Genomic DNA, 13793 nt, shown 5'->3' with positions numbered 1-13793 from the left:
GCGTGCCACGTACCCATAGCTTTTCAGCGCGTAATGCACTGATTTTTATTTTATGGCTATTCTGAATGGGTGTGACATGGTATAGTCCACACTAGATTTGTGTATGTGTACATGCAGGTGTGCGTGTGTGCATGTGTGGAGGCCAGAAGTCAGTTATGACTCTCTGGACTGAGCCATCTTTCCACTCCCCTTTACAGTTTTGATTTGTTTTCTGTGATGGATATGATGTTGAGCATCTTTTCATGTGATTATGAATGAGTTGACCATTTGTCTGCCTTCATTGGAGAAATGTTGATTCAGATATTTTGCTTATTTTTGTTTGGATTGTATATTAGTCAGGGTTCCGAGTAACAATGTATACAGAGGATGTCTCTTTCTATGTAAAGGGGACTTTTTAGAATGGTTTACAGGCTGTGGGTCAGCTAATCTAGCAATAGATGACTATCAGTCAAAGGTCTCAGCATTCAGTAGTTCAGTCCACAAGACTGGGTCTCCGCTGGTCTTCAGCATGTACTGGAATCCCAAAGAAGTAAGCTCTTATACCAGGGAAGGGATGCTGTGCCAGCAAGGGAAGAGCAAGCAGGCAAAGAGTGAACGCTTCCTTCTTCCAGGTCCTCATTATAGACTTCCAGCAGAAGGTGTGGCCTAGATAAGAGGTGAGTCGTCCTAGCTCCATTTTAAAGGTGTGCCTCCATGCCTCAAAGATCCAGATCAGAAGTGGATCTTCTCATTCAAATTAAGGAAAAATCCCTCACAAGTGTTCCCCTCCATGCTTTGGATTTTACTTAATTCCAGATATGGTCAAGTAGAGAAAGATGGACAGCACAGATCACTTGCTCATTTGTTTGTTTGTTTACTATATATGTACACCTGCATGCCAGAAGAGGGCATCAGATCTCAGTATAAATGAATATGAGCCACCCACCATGTGGTTGCTGGGAATTGGACTCAGGACCTCTGGAAAAGCAGACAGTGCTCCTAACAGCTGAGCCGTCTCTCTAGACCCTGTTTATCATCTTATTGCTGTATTTTCAGGTTGTTGTGGTTGTTGTTGTTTTAAGAGATTTATTTATTTATTTATTTAAGAGTGCTCTGTGTGTGAGAGAGGGCTGAATACTCTGTGTACATTTACAGCTGCATGCCAGGAGAGGGCATTAGATCCCTTTGCAAATGGTTGTGAGCCACCATGTAGTTGCTGGGAATTGAACTCAGGACCTTGGAAGAACAGCCAGTGTTCTCAACCGCTTAGCCATCTCTCCAGCCCCAGGGTTTTTTATTCTAGATGTAAGTGCATCCGCTCCATGTCAGAGAGACGAGCAGAACGTCTCCCACACAGTGGGCTATCTTTGCATCTCCTTGTGGCATTCTTTGAAGCACATAGTTTTAAAATTTGATGAATTCTATTTATCTGTGTCCACTTTGTGCTTTTAATAGCACATATGAAACCATTATTATTGAATTTGGTCAGTTTTTGTCCATATAAATCGGGGGAAAGTAGCTGTTCATCTTAGTCAAGTCACAGGAGTCGACTGTGATGGAGTTCCTCTGTCTTCCATTCTGTGCCCTCACCTGCCTGGCTCGTGGGCTTCCTTTGCTTAGGTTTGTGAACACAGAGGCATAGGTGACAGAAATCGTCTTTACTTCTGCATCCACTGTAAGTCCGGTAGAGAATAGCTGGACACACTTCTGACAGATCTGCCCACCCCCCACCAACCCCTCTCTCATTCTGTTCTCTCTTCCCCAATCTCACGATCTCTCCCTCTCCCCTTAATAACCTCCACCGTGGCCTGTGTGTGGTGGGTTACTGGAGCGAGTCTGTTGCTAGCTGAGATTGAGAAGCAAAGTCCTGCTAACCTGGGCTGTGTGGTCCATGGTGATAAACACCTGCCGCTGCCCTGCTATGAAAGGAGAGAAGCCGTGAAGAGCTTTGGGAATAGTCTCTGCCACTGCAGGGGTCGATGGTGGGAAGCGGGCTGCAGTGTGACGTGGCAAGACACTCTTAAGGCCTGCTGAGGCACTGTGAGCTATGGATGCAACCGTGGGGTGTTAAGAGGAGACTCTCAGCCATTCCTAGATCCCCTCCCAGGAATGACTGAGAGACGGAGTCCATGCTCTGAGGAGTTTGAATTCACGGAGGTGCTGGCCTCCTTTGCCATCTGTGGGTTTTTGACCTTTCTGGAATGGTGAGAAAGTAGGGGATCCCTTTCTGTGTGTTTCCTAGAGGTCATTCAGAACGTGGGGGTTAGCTTTCAAGAACTGAACTGACACTGTCTCTAGGACTGAATCCCAGCCACGCCCTGTAGGCCGGGCAGGGAGGCACTGAGTGAAGGCACAGCCTGCCTCGCTTGTACTTCGGTAGCTCGTGTCAGCTGTCCGAGCTCATTTCTGTGCCTCCACAGAGGGGAGGCTTCACCCCCTTCTCCGCCTTCACCCCTGTTGCTCTTCTTTGAATTTCATGTCCTTGCCCTCAGCTTCAGCACGTGATTGAAAACCTATCTCTCTTTAAGTCCAGCTTATTTCATGGCGCATGGATCTTCAGCTCCATCCAGGATTTCTCTCTTTGTGCCAGAAGGAAAACCACACTGTGTCTGTGTGGCACTCAGGCACTGTGACACGCCACAGGAAACGTGTCTCTGTAGGAAGCTGACTTGAGGTCGGGAAGTGGTATAGCTGGGGCTGCACTTTAACTCCCCAGGAGTATCTGTGCTGCTCTCCTAAGAGGCGGGGCTCATCTTCACTCCTGCTTGTGTGTCAGGGCCCTGTGTGCCCACACCTCCTTACTAGAACCTTCTGTTTTCTTGATGATGGCCATTCCGGCTGGGTAATGTGCAAATCCAAGGTCATTTTGATTGCATTTTCCTTTTATTTATTGACCAGTTATTTTCTCTGCCCATTTTTCTAAATAATAAGTAGATCTCTCTCTTCTTAAAAAAAAGATTTATTTATTTTATGTATATGAGTACACTGTAGCTGTGAAGATGATTGTGAGCCTTCATATGGTTGTTGAGTATTGAATTTAGGACCTCTGCTTGCTCTGGACGCCCCTGCTCGCTCCAGTAGGCCCTGCTTGCTCCAGTCAATCCCGTTTGCTCAGTCCCTGCTCTCTCTGGCCAAAAGATTTATTTATTATTATAAATAAGTGCACTGTAGTTATGTTCAGACACAACCAGAAGAGGGCGTCAGATCTCATGATGGGTGGTTGTGAGCCACCATGTGGTTGCTGGGGTTTGAACTCAGGACCTTCAGAAGGGCAGTCAGTGTTCTTACCCACTGAGCCATCTGGCCAGCGCTTCTCTGCTCATTTTTGGGGTGTGTGTGTGTGTTTATTTATTTACTAACTATATGTACATGAGTGCTCTGTCTTCATGCACACCAAAGAGTACATCAGATTCCATTACAGATGGTTGTGAGCCACCATGTGGTTGCTGGGGTTTGAACTCAGGACCTTCAGAAGGGCAGTCAGTGTTCTTACCCACTGAGCCATCTGGCCAGCGCTTCTCTGCTCATTTTTGGGGTGTGTGTGTGTGTTTATTTATTTACTAACTATATGTACATGAGTGCTCTGTCTTCATGCACACCAAAGAGTACATCAGATTCCATTACAGATGGTTGTGAGCCACCATGTGGTTGCTAGGAATTGAACTCAGGACCTCTGAAAGAGCAGCCAGTGCTGTTAACTGCTGAGCCGTCATTCCAACCTCTGATGTATAATTTTTGAGCTCTTTACATTTACCCCATGTTGGGTGTGACCCAGGCAGGGCTCTGGTCCCATTCTGTCTCTTCACTCTGCTGCTTCCTTCATGCAGAAACTTTTCTGTTGGAAGCAGAAACACTTGTCACGGTCAGAAGTGTAAGCAGAGAGGAGGGCCACTGTGTAGCGCGTACGCGTGAAGCACTGGAAGTCAGGGTCCTAGGGAGAGCGGGAACGGAGTGAGCCGGGCTGAAGTAGGAATTACCGTCTCGGCAGTAACTTAGATTTCCACTGTGGAAGGTTGGCAGGTCCTGGAGGCAGATGCTGGTAATGTGGCACAACTGTGAATCTTTAATGCCACTGAATAGTATATCCTCAAAAACAAAAAAAAAACCCAAAAATTCCAGCATTTAAAGGAGTCTGATGAGACTCTGTCTTGTGCTGGAAGCTGTGAGTTGTCATCTGTTAGATCAGTGTCTCTCACACACTGTGAAATGAGATCTGTTTCAGGGATTGCCGTGCCCTGACAGCTCCGGAGTTCCCAGGCAGCTTCGGTCTCTGCGGTCTTAGCCCCTGGCAGCTTCGCTCCAGTTTCAGCGGTGAAACTGGGAAGTAGTTCTTTTTGTTTTGACTTAGTTATAAATTTGGAAATGATGTGAAAGTTTCTCCTGGGCCAGCAAGATGGCTTGGCAGGTAACAGTTATTTCCCCTCTGAGCCTAGTGATCTGAGTTTGTCCCAGAACCCACCCAGGTAAAGCTGGGAAGGGAAGACCAGTGCCACCGACCTCTGCACGTACATCATGAACACGAACACATGCACACACTCTAATAATAAAATAATAATTTAAGGTTTCTTCTGATTTCTCAGAGCTGGGCTGAATTCTACCTCCTCTCCCCCTCTCCCTCTGTCTCTCTTTTGCATTTAACAGGTGTCCTCCTTTGATGGTCTGTGGATAGTTTGGCACATTGGGTTTCTCCCCGGGCCCTGATCAGTTTAGGAAATGGGTGCACTCCACCACAGTGAGTGCCTGCGGTTTCTGAGTGCTTCCCATGTGTGCCCTCTCAAGCAGAAAGAAGAGGGACTTAGGGTAGAGAAATCCACATACGTGTTCTGTGGAACTAAACTGTCATGATCATTAAAAACAAACCGTTAAAGAACCAAAACAGAGCCGGGCGTGGTGGCGCACGCCTTTAATCCCAGCACTTGGGAGGCAGAGGCAGGCGGATCTCTGAGTTCGAGGCCAGCCTGGTCTACAGAGTGAGTTCCAGGACAGCTGGACTACACAGAGAAACCCTGTCTCGAAAAAAACCAAAAAAAAAAAAAAAAAAAAAAAGAACCAAAACAGGAATTGGTATCTTCCACTTCTTAGGAGATTGCTATGCATGCAACCTTCTGGGGTTTCTTACCATGTGACCTGCCTACTAGAAACTTGTGGAGTCATTAATGATGATACTGTATATATGTGTGTGTGTGTGTATGTATTTATTTTATCTATTTTGTTTGTGTCTAATTTTCGTTTTAAAAAGGTGAGAGAGAAGCTGAATGAATGAAATAAAAGACAAAATGCAAAAGTCCTTAAGGGTCAGTCAGGCAGGCTAGGTAAAAGCCCTCATTTTAAGTGTGTGTGTTTTCAAGGGTGTGGAGAGAGGCACGTGATCGCATTGTGGGTTTCCCTGGCCGGTACCATGCTTGGGACATCCCTCACCAGTCCTGGCTCTACAATTCCAACTACTCCTGTGAGCTGTCCATGGTGCTGACGGGCGCTGCCTTCTTTCACAAGGTAAGAAAACAAGGCTGTGCTCAGTGTTGCGAGCTTAGTAAAGGTTAATGTCTGTGGGAATGCACGCTGCCTTCACACCAGCCTCTCTGCTTCTGTGGCCTTTCTGTGCCAGAAACAAGCTAGCCCTACATTTTGAAGGAGAAAGCCAAGCATAGTGGCCCACAGCTGGAATCCCAGTGGTCTGTAGCTAAGAAAAGAGGATCACAGGTTCGAGGATCGGTTATGGTGTACAATGAAACCTCATCTCAAGACAAGAAAACAACAAAAAGCACACATACATTAACTGAAATAAAGTCAAGACTGGGTTTTCCTATATACCACGAGGACTGCCTGTGGACCACGAGGACTGCCTGTGGACCACGAGGACTGCCTGTGGACCTGGAGGACTGCCTGTAGACCAGGAGGACTGCCTGTGGACCTGGAGGACTGTCTGTGGACCTGGAGGACTGTCTGTGGACCTGGAGGACTGCCTGTGGACCACGAGGACTGCCTGTGGACCTGGAGGACTGCCTGTAGACCAGGAGGACTGCCTGTGGACCAGGAGGACTGCCTGTGGACCAGGAGGACTGCCTGTGGACCATTGGCTCTCACTCTGGACAGCTGAGCGCACTAGATCAAAGACCTGTTGGACAGTGTCCACTATGAGCACTGCCACCCAGACATGGCTCAGTCAGGGGCCTGGCACTCCTGGCTCAGACTGGTTGCCATTGTATGGGGCCACTGTGGGACTCTGTCCAGGAGCTCTGCCACCCTTGCCCAGAGATATTTTCACGTTAGGTTTCACACTGGGTCCACATTAGGTTTCACAGTGCAGGTACCTTCGGCCAGCACCCCTTTCCTGCAGTCACCTCTATCTATGCTGTCTTTTGCTCCTGCCCACCCCCCACCCTCCATTTCTTCTGATCTGTAACATAACCATTGTCCTCTGTGGCATCTGAGCTCTTGATGGTTCCTGGTCAGAGATGAATGTGCTGCGATGTATACAGAACAGCAAAGTATGAAAGCAGGCGTGAGGGAAGCATGAAATACCTCAGGTGTTTATGTTCCTTCTTGTTGAAGTGCAGTTGTTCTGGATAAATGGGGTAAGTAGGGTATTAATTCTGCACTCAGTTTTCCAGTTTGTTTTCAGACAGGGTCTCTTTACATAGCTCTGGCTATCCTGGAATTCACTCATAGACCAGGGTGGCCCTGGCCTAAAGTCAGAGATCTGCCTGCCTCTGCCACCCAAGTGCTAGGACTAAAGGCGCATGCCAGTCAGCCCTTTTCTTTTGTGGTGGTGCCTGGCATCAGCTAAGCTGGGGCATGCAGAGAGAGTGCTCTGGCTGCACGTGGTGGCTCCAGCTCTTCTTGAGTTTGAAGAACATGATTATAGACACTTAAAATGCCACAAGGCTCGTATTATGTGTTTTTTTTTAATGTAATTTTCCAGATGTGTACGTGGTATGTATGTGTGTGCAGGTTTTGTTTGGATGTGTATGGGCACATGCATGTGTATGTGCAGGCCCAGGGTTTAAGTCAGGAATCACCCCTGATCACTTTTCCACCTTATTCACCGAGGTAGGGTCTCAGGGAACCCAGAGCTTGCAGATACGGCTTGTCTTGGTAGCCAGCATGCTCTGGAGGTCCTCTGTCTCCTCCCCATTTCCAGGCTGCAACTACAGGTTAGCACACCCACGTGCCATTTCTGAGGGTTCTGGGAACCCAAGCTCTAGTTCTTAGCCTTGTAAAACAAGCACTTTTAAACCATGGAGTCGTCGTCTCCACTCCTTGATTCAGATTTCTTGTGAGTGATGCTGGCCAGTGCTTTCCCTTTTGAAATGTTCAGATGGGCTCTGAAGAGTTCCCCGTTCTGAATGTGGAAGGCACGTACAGCTCCATGGTAGAGCATTGCCATGATATGCGAGAGGCCTGGGTTCCATCGCCAGCACCACAGAATCCCTACTCTGAGATGAGCGAGTCACGCTACTGCCCCTCACAGAATGCCTTCGCCAACTTCCCAACCCACTGAGCTGGCCTTTGTGAATGCGTGGCCCCCTCCTGGCGCTTTCTTGTATACTGAAGACAGCAAGCTGACACGGGACATGTTTCACAGTGAAGTTGCTCCTCATTCCTGTCCCAGTTCCTAAGTGCCAGTACTATGTTCCCACTGGGACCACCCCGGGGCACCTCCCCTCACATATCCCAACAGCTCTGAGAGCCATGCATATTTTTTTGCTGAAAGTGAGAGAAGTTGTAACCATGTTCCAATCCTTTCTTCCCGACAGTATTATGCCTACCTGTATTCTTATGTGATGCCCCAGGCCATCCGGGACATGGTGGACGAGTACATCAACTGTGAGGATATCGCCATGAACTTCCTTGTCTCCCACATCACACGGAAGCCCCCCATCAAGGTGCGTCCCGTTACCTGTGGGAAGGTGTGTGCATACACACTTCCTTCTTCCATTTTGCCTTAGTGCAGCTTGTGACATAGCTACAGCTGAGAGACTTCTGCGTAAGGTGCACAAGGACACCACAGCACACACAGGAGTGATGTATTGCTGTAAGACAAGGCCTGAGCACCAAGGCACTGGAGAGAACTGAGGGTGCTGGGACTTGGGCATGAGGGGAGGGACAGCTTTACTCCCTGCCTCTCCTTCACACCGGAAGCAGGCAGCACTTTCTAAGGGTAGATGCTCTAACTGATTTGTTAAAGAAATCTGCAGCTGCCTTCTTGTCACCTTATGGTAGCTGCAGCATATCAAAGTAGTGTTTCTGGTTTATTGCTGTGAAGTGGTGGCCTTCAGCCTTCCTCTGTGTCCCAGTTCAGTTCTCAGCATGCATGCTGGGTGGCAGCTCACCACATCCTTTAACTCCAGTTCTGGGGGGTCTGATGCTCTCTTCTGGACTCTGCAAGCACTGAGCTCAGGTGTGCACACACCCCCTACCCCCGTAATACACATAATTAGCAACAGAAATGAGAGGAAACCCTGCCGAAGGACTGCTCCAGCGACAACAGTGGCTATAGAGTCCAGGCTTTTGCTGTGGGTGCAGCTGTGGTGAGCCAGTGGGTGAGCAGCGGGGGTGGAGTGAGGAGGCCAAGGCTTTGTACCTAGTGTGCACCCTGAGTAGTGCCGCTGGCTTGTCCAGTAGCCCTTTCTGTTAACATACTCTGTTAAAACAGATGTTAAAGGTTGTAAGGTTGTATAACGGCCACCTCACTCCATGATGGACATGTCAGGGCGAACCTGCACTGCTACATCATATGCTGGGAGTCCTCCTCTCTCCTGACTTTCAGTCTGTCCCGTCTCTGTGCCAGGACCAGGGTTGCCTGTTTTGAACTTCCATGAGAGGCTTTATACCTTTCCCGTATCTCCGAATCATTTTTCTTTCATAGTCTGTCTTCCTGTCACCGTTTCCCATTCTGAGTTCTAATTTCAGAGCCTTACACTTGCTGGGTTTTCTCCTCGTTTTCATAGGTTGAATGTCTGTACAGTTTCTGAGTAACTCTGAAAAGTTCCTCCTGCACGTACACATTGGTCGCAGCCACCATCATCCTGCTGCTCCGAGCACTCCTGGCGCTGTCTTGTGTCTGCAGGCCCTTCCCCTGCCTCTCCTGGGTCTGACTTGCTGCAGTGCTGCAAAGGGCTTTGTCCTCTCTCTGGATGCTGGAATCACTGCCTGATTGAGACCAGCCTAAGCTCCATGAGCATCTTGTGCAGGCACAACAAGCAATTTAAATTCCTACCTCAGTCTCACATATGATGTCCTCAGACACAACCAGATGTGTGCAGTCCCCTGTGGCTGAGAGCTGAGCTTGAGAAGAAAGCCTTTGCGCACTGTCTTTGTCTGTCTCCTCAGCCCAGGTCCCATCCTGCTGAGTCCTATGCTCAGGCCTCCAGCAGAACTTGTAAAGGTTGCCTAACTTAATGGTTGGCCCCGTGTGACAACACCATTGTGTCTCTTACATTTTTCTAATCATTGGAAATCTTAATAATAGACCGACCATCTTCTTATGTTTTAAAATGTAATTTTCTTAAAATTTTCTTTTTTAATGGATATGTAATTTTAGAATTACTTTGTTTCCATTTTGACTAGTTTTCCAGTATTTTGCTCTGAAAGACATGGCTGAATCAAACAACTGTGTATCAACATCATACTGTGCCACCAAGAAAGTAAATACTAGAGGTAGACTTGGTTGGACTGGTAGCCCTGGGTGTGCTAAGACTTTGCGGTCTGTTCCGGGCAGTGACACAGCAGGGCACCCGTTAATGTTTTAGATGCACACACACATGCTGGCTTTGTAGATGTGTCCCTTGGCGGCCCAGCAGATTCACTGCAGACATGGCACTGGCTTGGCCACGCTAGAAGATTCTGTCGGCAGACACCCTGTGTTCTCACCCTGCTTTCTCTCTCTCCATTTCCAGGTGACATCGAGGTGGACTTTTCGATGCCCAGGGTGCCCTCAGGCCTTGTCCCACGATGACTCTCATTTTCACGAGCGGCACAAGTGTATCAACTTTTTTGTCAAGGTGTATGGCTATATGCCTCTCTTGTACACACAGTTCAGGGTGGACTCTGTGCTCTTCAAGACCCGCCTGCCCCACGACAAGACCAAGTGCTTCAAGTTCATCTAGGGCCTTGCCAGTTCTGAGGAGACAATGAGCAGAGCGAGGGGAGTCACCCCCAAGGTTCCCAAGGTGTCGAAGGTCCTTGGGAACATCTGTCGGGCAGGGCCAAGACCCTTTGCTGGGAGAGGCAGCAGGAAGAGTGGAAAGGGATAGCTGTCTTTTATTTTAAAGTCAGCCACACTGGGCCTGGAATCCTGGTCAGCAGACTCAGGGCGTCTGCACAGGGCACTGACTGATAGCGAACACTGAGGACTGTTCATAAGCCCAGGACAGCTGCTTCGTGGTTTTTAAATTCAGTAACAGCTATTATTATTTAAAGAGAGAATTTCACATCTGCCATTCAAGGCTTATTTATATGTGTGCGTATATGTACACACATATGTGTATATACGTATATATGCACACACACATACACACACATACATACATACATACATACATACATATATATATATTTTGGTGGGTCGGGGTGCACCTGAAATTTCTGCCAATCTCTCCAAGGGAGGGTCCTACCCGGCTATGTATTTAGTGGAGAGGGCCCCAGCCCTGCATTACCTGGACATTCATTTGCGGCCCCGCCCCCCTCCCAGGGACACTGGCTGCAGAAATAAGCAGGATGGGCCTGACCTAGGCAGGGTCTCCTGACCTCTCCTGGCCCCGTTCCAATGCCTCAGTGCTGCTCCCACAGCTTGTCCTGTTGGAGGCTGCACAGTGGGGACGACACTCCCCAGATGCTTTGAAGGGTTGGCCCAGGCCGCACTCAGGCATCACCCGGCTTTCCATTCTTTCTTGTGTTTGAGAGAGAAAGAGGCAGCAGACAGTGAGGCAGAGATGAGACCTGTACGTAGCCCACCCCACTGGTGACACTGGTGCAGGGTGCTGGTGGCCAGTTCCGTGGTACTTGTTTCTCACAAAGGAGACAACAGGAACTTGGCAGGCTGTCTGGGAGCTCGGCGGGTGTAGAGCCAGCCTGGGTCCTTCCAGGATTCCGTAGTCTTACTGCAAGGCGTGTGCCTTGGAAGGGACACCTAGGTGAGATTCACCTTCCCTCTTGTGTCTAGAAGTCCATCCTGTAGCTGTGGGGTTTAGACCCCTGATGCCACGTTGGCTGTACGGACCCCCCCGCCCCCCTCCCCTGCCTTCAAGGTCTAGGGTGTGCTAGAACCCGGAGGCTGTGATTTGCTAGGTAAATCCTAGTCTGTCATAGACGTTAACAGGAATTCACCCCACGTCACCACTTTCCATGTCCTGTTGATGGTTTTCTTCCCAGGGCTGAAAATGAAATAAACTAACTTGGGGTATGGTGGCAGTGGGAAACTTAGGTCAGGGATTCGGCCTGTGACTTGTCTCCCCAGCCCCAGCAACTGACGCATAGCTCAGTCTGTCTTGGTCATGCACCTGCCTTAAGCCAGTTCCGTCTTCCTAGGCCCTGACACGTGTGCTGCTGCTTGCGGTCCTCTGCCTGCTGTCCTGACTTCTCTCTAGATCCCTCCTGCCATAGGGCTGGCATGGCCCCCGGGAGTCCCTCAGGCCAGCAGGACCAGGCTGCTGCAGAACTTCACTGGGTCTTCTGGAACCTGACACCAAGGGCTGCCTGGGACATCTGGTTCTTGGCAACTCAGTGAAGGGGTTGAGACTGTTCCCCAACCTTCTGTCCTCTCACCAGCCCTTGTAGCAGTAGCCCTCTTCCCCCGGGGGAGCCAAAGAGTGTGGTGGTTTGCGCTAAATATGTGGCTGCTATTTTATCTTTTTTTTTTTTTCCTCTCCCAGTATTGGGGATGGACGCCAGAGCTGTGGGTGGACATCCCGACAATCGCTCTACCCTGAGCCCCGTCCCTATTGTCTCGTTTCTTTTCATTGAGAGGTTGTAAATGGTGCTGTGGTACCTGATAAGAAAGTCAGTGTCTGTGGTAGGACCCCCTCTGTGGGTCACTCATGGGTATCACTGATCTGTGTTTGAGAGAAAGTGATGTCAAGAGTGTCCTAGGGGATAGCCCTCTGGGTCTGGTGGGAACGCTCACTGAAGGACCCCAGCAGCAAGCATGGACAGTGACTGTACCTGAGGGACTCTGTCAGAGGCAAGAGGCAGAGACAAAGAAGTTGGACCGTGCTTGTGATTTGGGTTTTGGAGCCAGGGGACATGCTTGGAAATGATTGTGCCACTACACGTCCGTGGAGCCTTGCCTGGTGTTTGACGTTGTTTACCATGGGTCACCTCCTAGTGCAGATTGCTAACACAGGTCACACTCAGCTACCTAGTCTCAGCTCCAGGGCCAGGATAGCTTTGTTTTCCAGTTGCTCTTCATCTTAAGGTCAAGGGCCACCCACAGAGTGACATTCCCCGGGATGCCTCAGGCCACCACCTAATGCTCCTGTCAGGGGTGGCCTTGTTAGTGAACACGGAGCTGGAGGGTGGGGCCGCCTGGGGTGGCTTTGATGACTTGTCCATCTGTCTGCCCCTTTCAAACCATGAGCACAAAGGTCTTACGTTGGATTTTTGTAAAAAACAAAATAAATGGAGACTTTAACTCATGCTGTTTGGAGGTGTTTTGTTATTGAGCTAGGAAGAAAGACTTAGCTATGTCAAGGTGCCTGCCTGATTTGGTGGCTTCTGCATGGCCCGATGGGAGCACTCCAGCTCCGGTCAGAGGATAAGGGAGCCCGGCAAGCACGAGCCCAGGCTGTCAGCCAGTGTTCCATTTTGCATAGCAGCTACCCTGTTACTGTGGGAATCTTTAAAAAAAAAAAAAGTTTAATTTTTATTGTGTGCATGTGTGTGGCTATGTCTGTGTATAAGCATATGTGTGCAGCAACTTGCTAAGGCCAAAAAAGGATATCGGATCGCCAGCATCTGGACTTAGGGACAGTTGTGAGCCACCTGATGTGTGTGCTAGTAACTGAAGTCCAACCTTTAAAGGCCGGCAGTGTGCATAGACGCGGGACTCATACTGTAGGTCTCATTACTCCATCCCAGGATACTGAGAGTGAAGGAGACTGCAATATAAAAATGTCACTGTATACCAAGAATGTTCCTTGGAGAATTTCTGGTTCTGCTTCAGACCCACCTGTGGAATCCAGAGTGTCGGCGGTGGCCATCAAAGGCACTGTCGCTCAACTGTTTGAGCTGGTTCTGGATATTGAGGTTTGGGTGTGGGCTCTGCAGTGGAGTGTGTGTGCTCACATATGGGCTGCCCAAGCCATTTGCCAGGTACAAGCATCCTATAAGTCCACCCCGGCACACACGAACAGATGTGATTGACTAAAATAAAGCAAACTGCCTGGCTCTCTGTGTGTTTCAAATGCTGCAGCTGCCTTGGGTTGTCTCCCGAAAAGTGGCTGCTGCCTGTGTCTCCAGAAAGAGCAACCCTGCTGGCTGACGGTGGCCTGTGTACGCTGCTGATCTACTTCACCCACTGAAGGAGGACCCTCTAGGGATACAGCCCTGAGGAAGTGACTAGTGGGCCTCTGAATGAGTGTGACAAGCTGAACCTATGGCCAGTTTGGGGGAGAGCACAGGCAGAGTGGGCTGGATTGCTCCCAGGGTACCCGCAAATTTAGTGACCTTGGGGACAGTTTTGGGTTGGGGCTCAGACCTACAGGGTGGAGGCAGTAGGAAGGGTGGAAAGGGGGTAGCTATCTTGAAATCAGCCATTCCTGTGTTTCAATGATGAGTGAGCCAGCTGTGATGATGGAGACTTGTAGTCCAAGTAC

At 49.3% G+C, this 13793-nt stretch overlaps 1 protein-coding gene across 4 annotated transcripts in view; it reads left to right on the top strand.

The window, feature by feature from the left end:
* Positions 1-12617, top strand: part of Extl3 (exostosin like glycosyltransferase 3) — a 92127-nt gene extending 79510 nt beyond the window's left edge. For 2 of the 4 annotated variants that reach the window (XM_021181877.2, XM_021181876.2), the window contains 3 exons: positions 5328-5472; positions 7737-7865; positions 9879-12617. In XM_021181877.2, coding sequence (XP_021037536.1) covers positions 5328-5472; positions 7737-7865; positions 9879-10088 — 484 coding nt within the window. In that variant the 3' untranslated portion in view covers positions 10089-12617. The remainder of the gene's footprint in view (positions 1-5327; positions 5473-7736; positions 7866-9878) is intronic. The other 2 variants (XM_021181878.2, XM_021181879.2) reach the window with 1 other exon arrangement.
* Positions 12618-13793: the final 1176 nt, after the last annotated feature.

This window comes from Mus caroli, chromosome 14 (genome assembly GCF_900094665.2).
Source record: "Mus caroli chromosome 14, CAROLI_EIJ_v1.1, whole genome shotgun sequence".
In the NCBI taxonomy this organism is placed as follows: Eukaryota; Metazoa; Chordata; class Mammalia; order Rodentia; family Muridae; genus Mus; species Mus caroli.
This window is presented reverse-complemented; position numbering and strand designations above follow the sequence as displayed.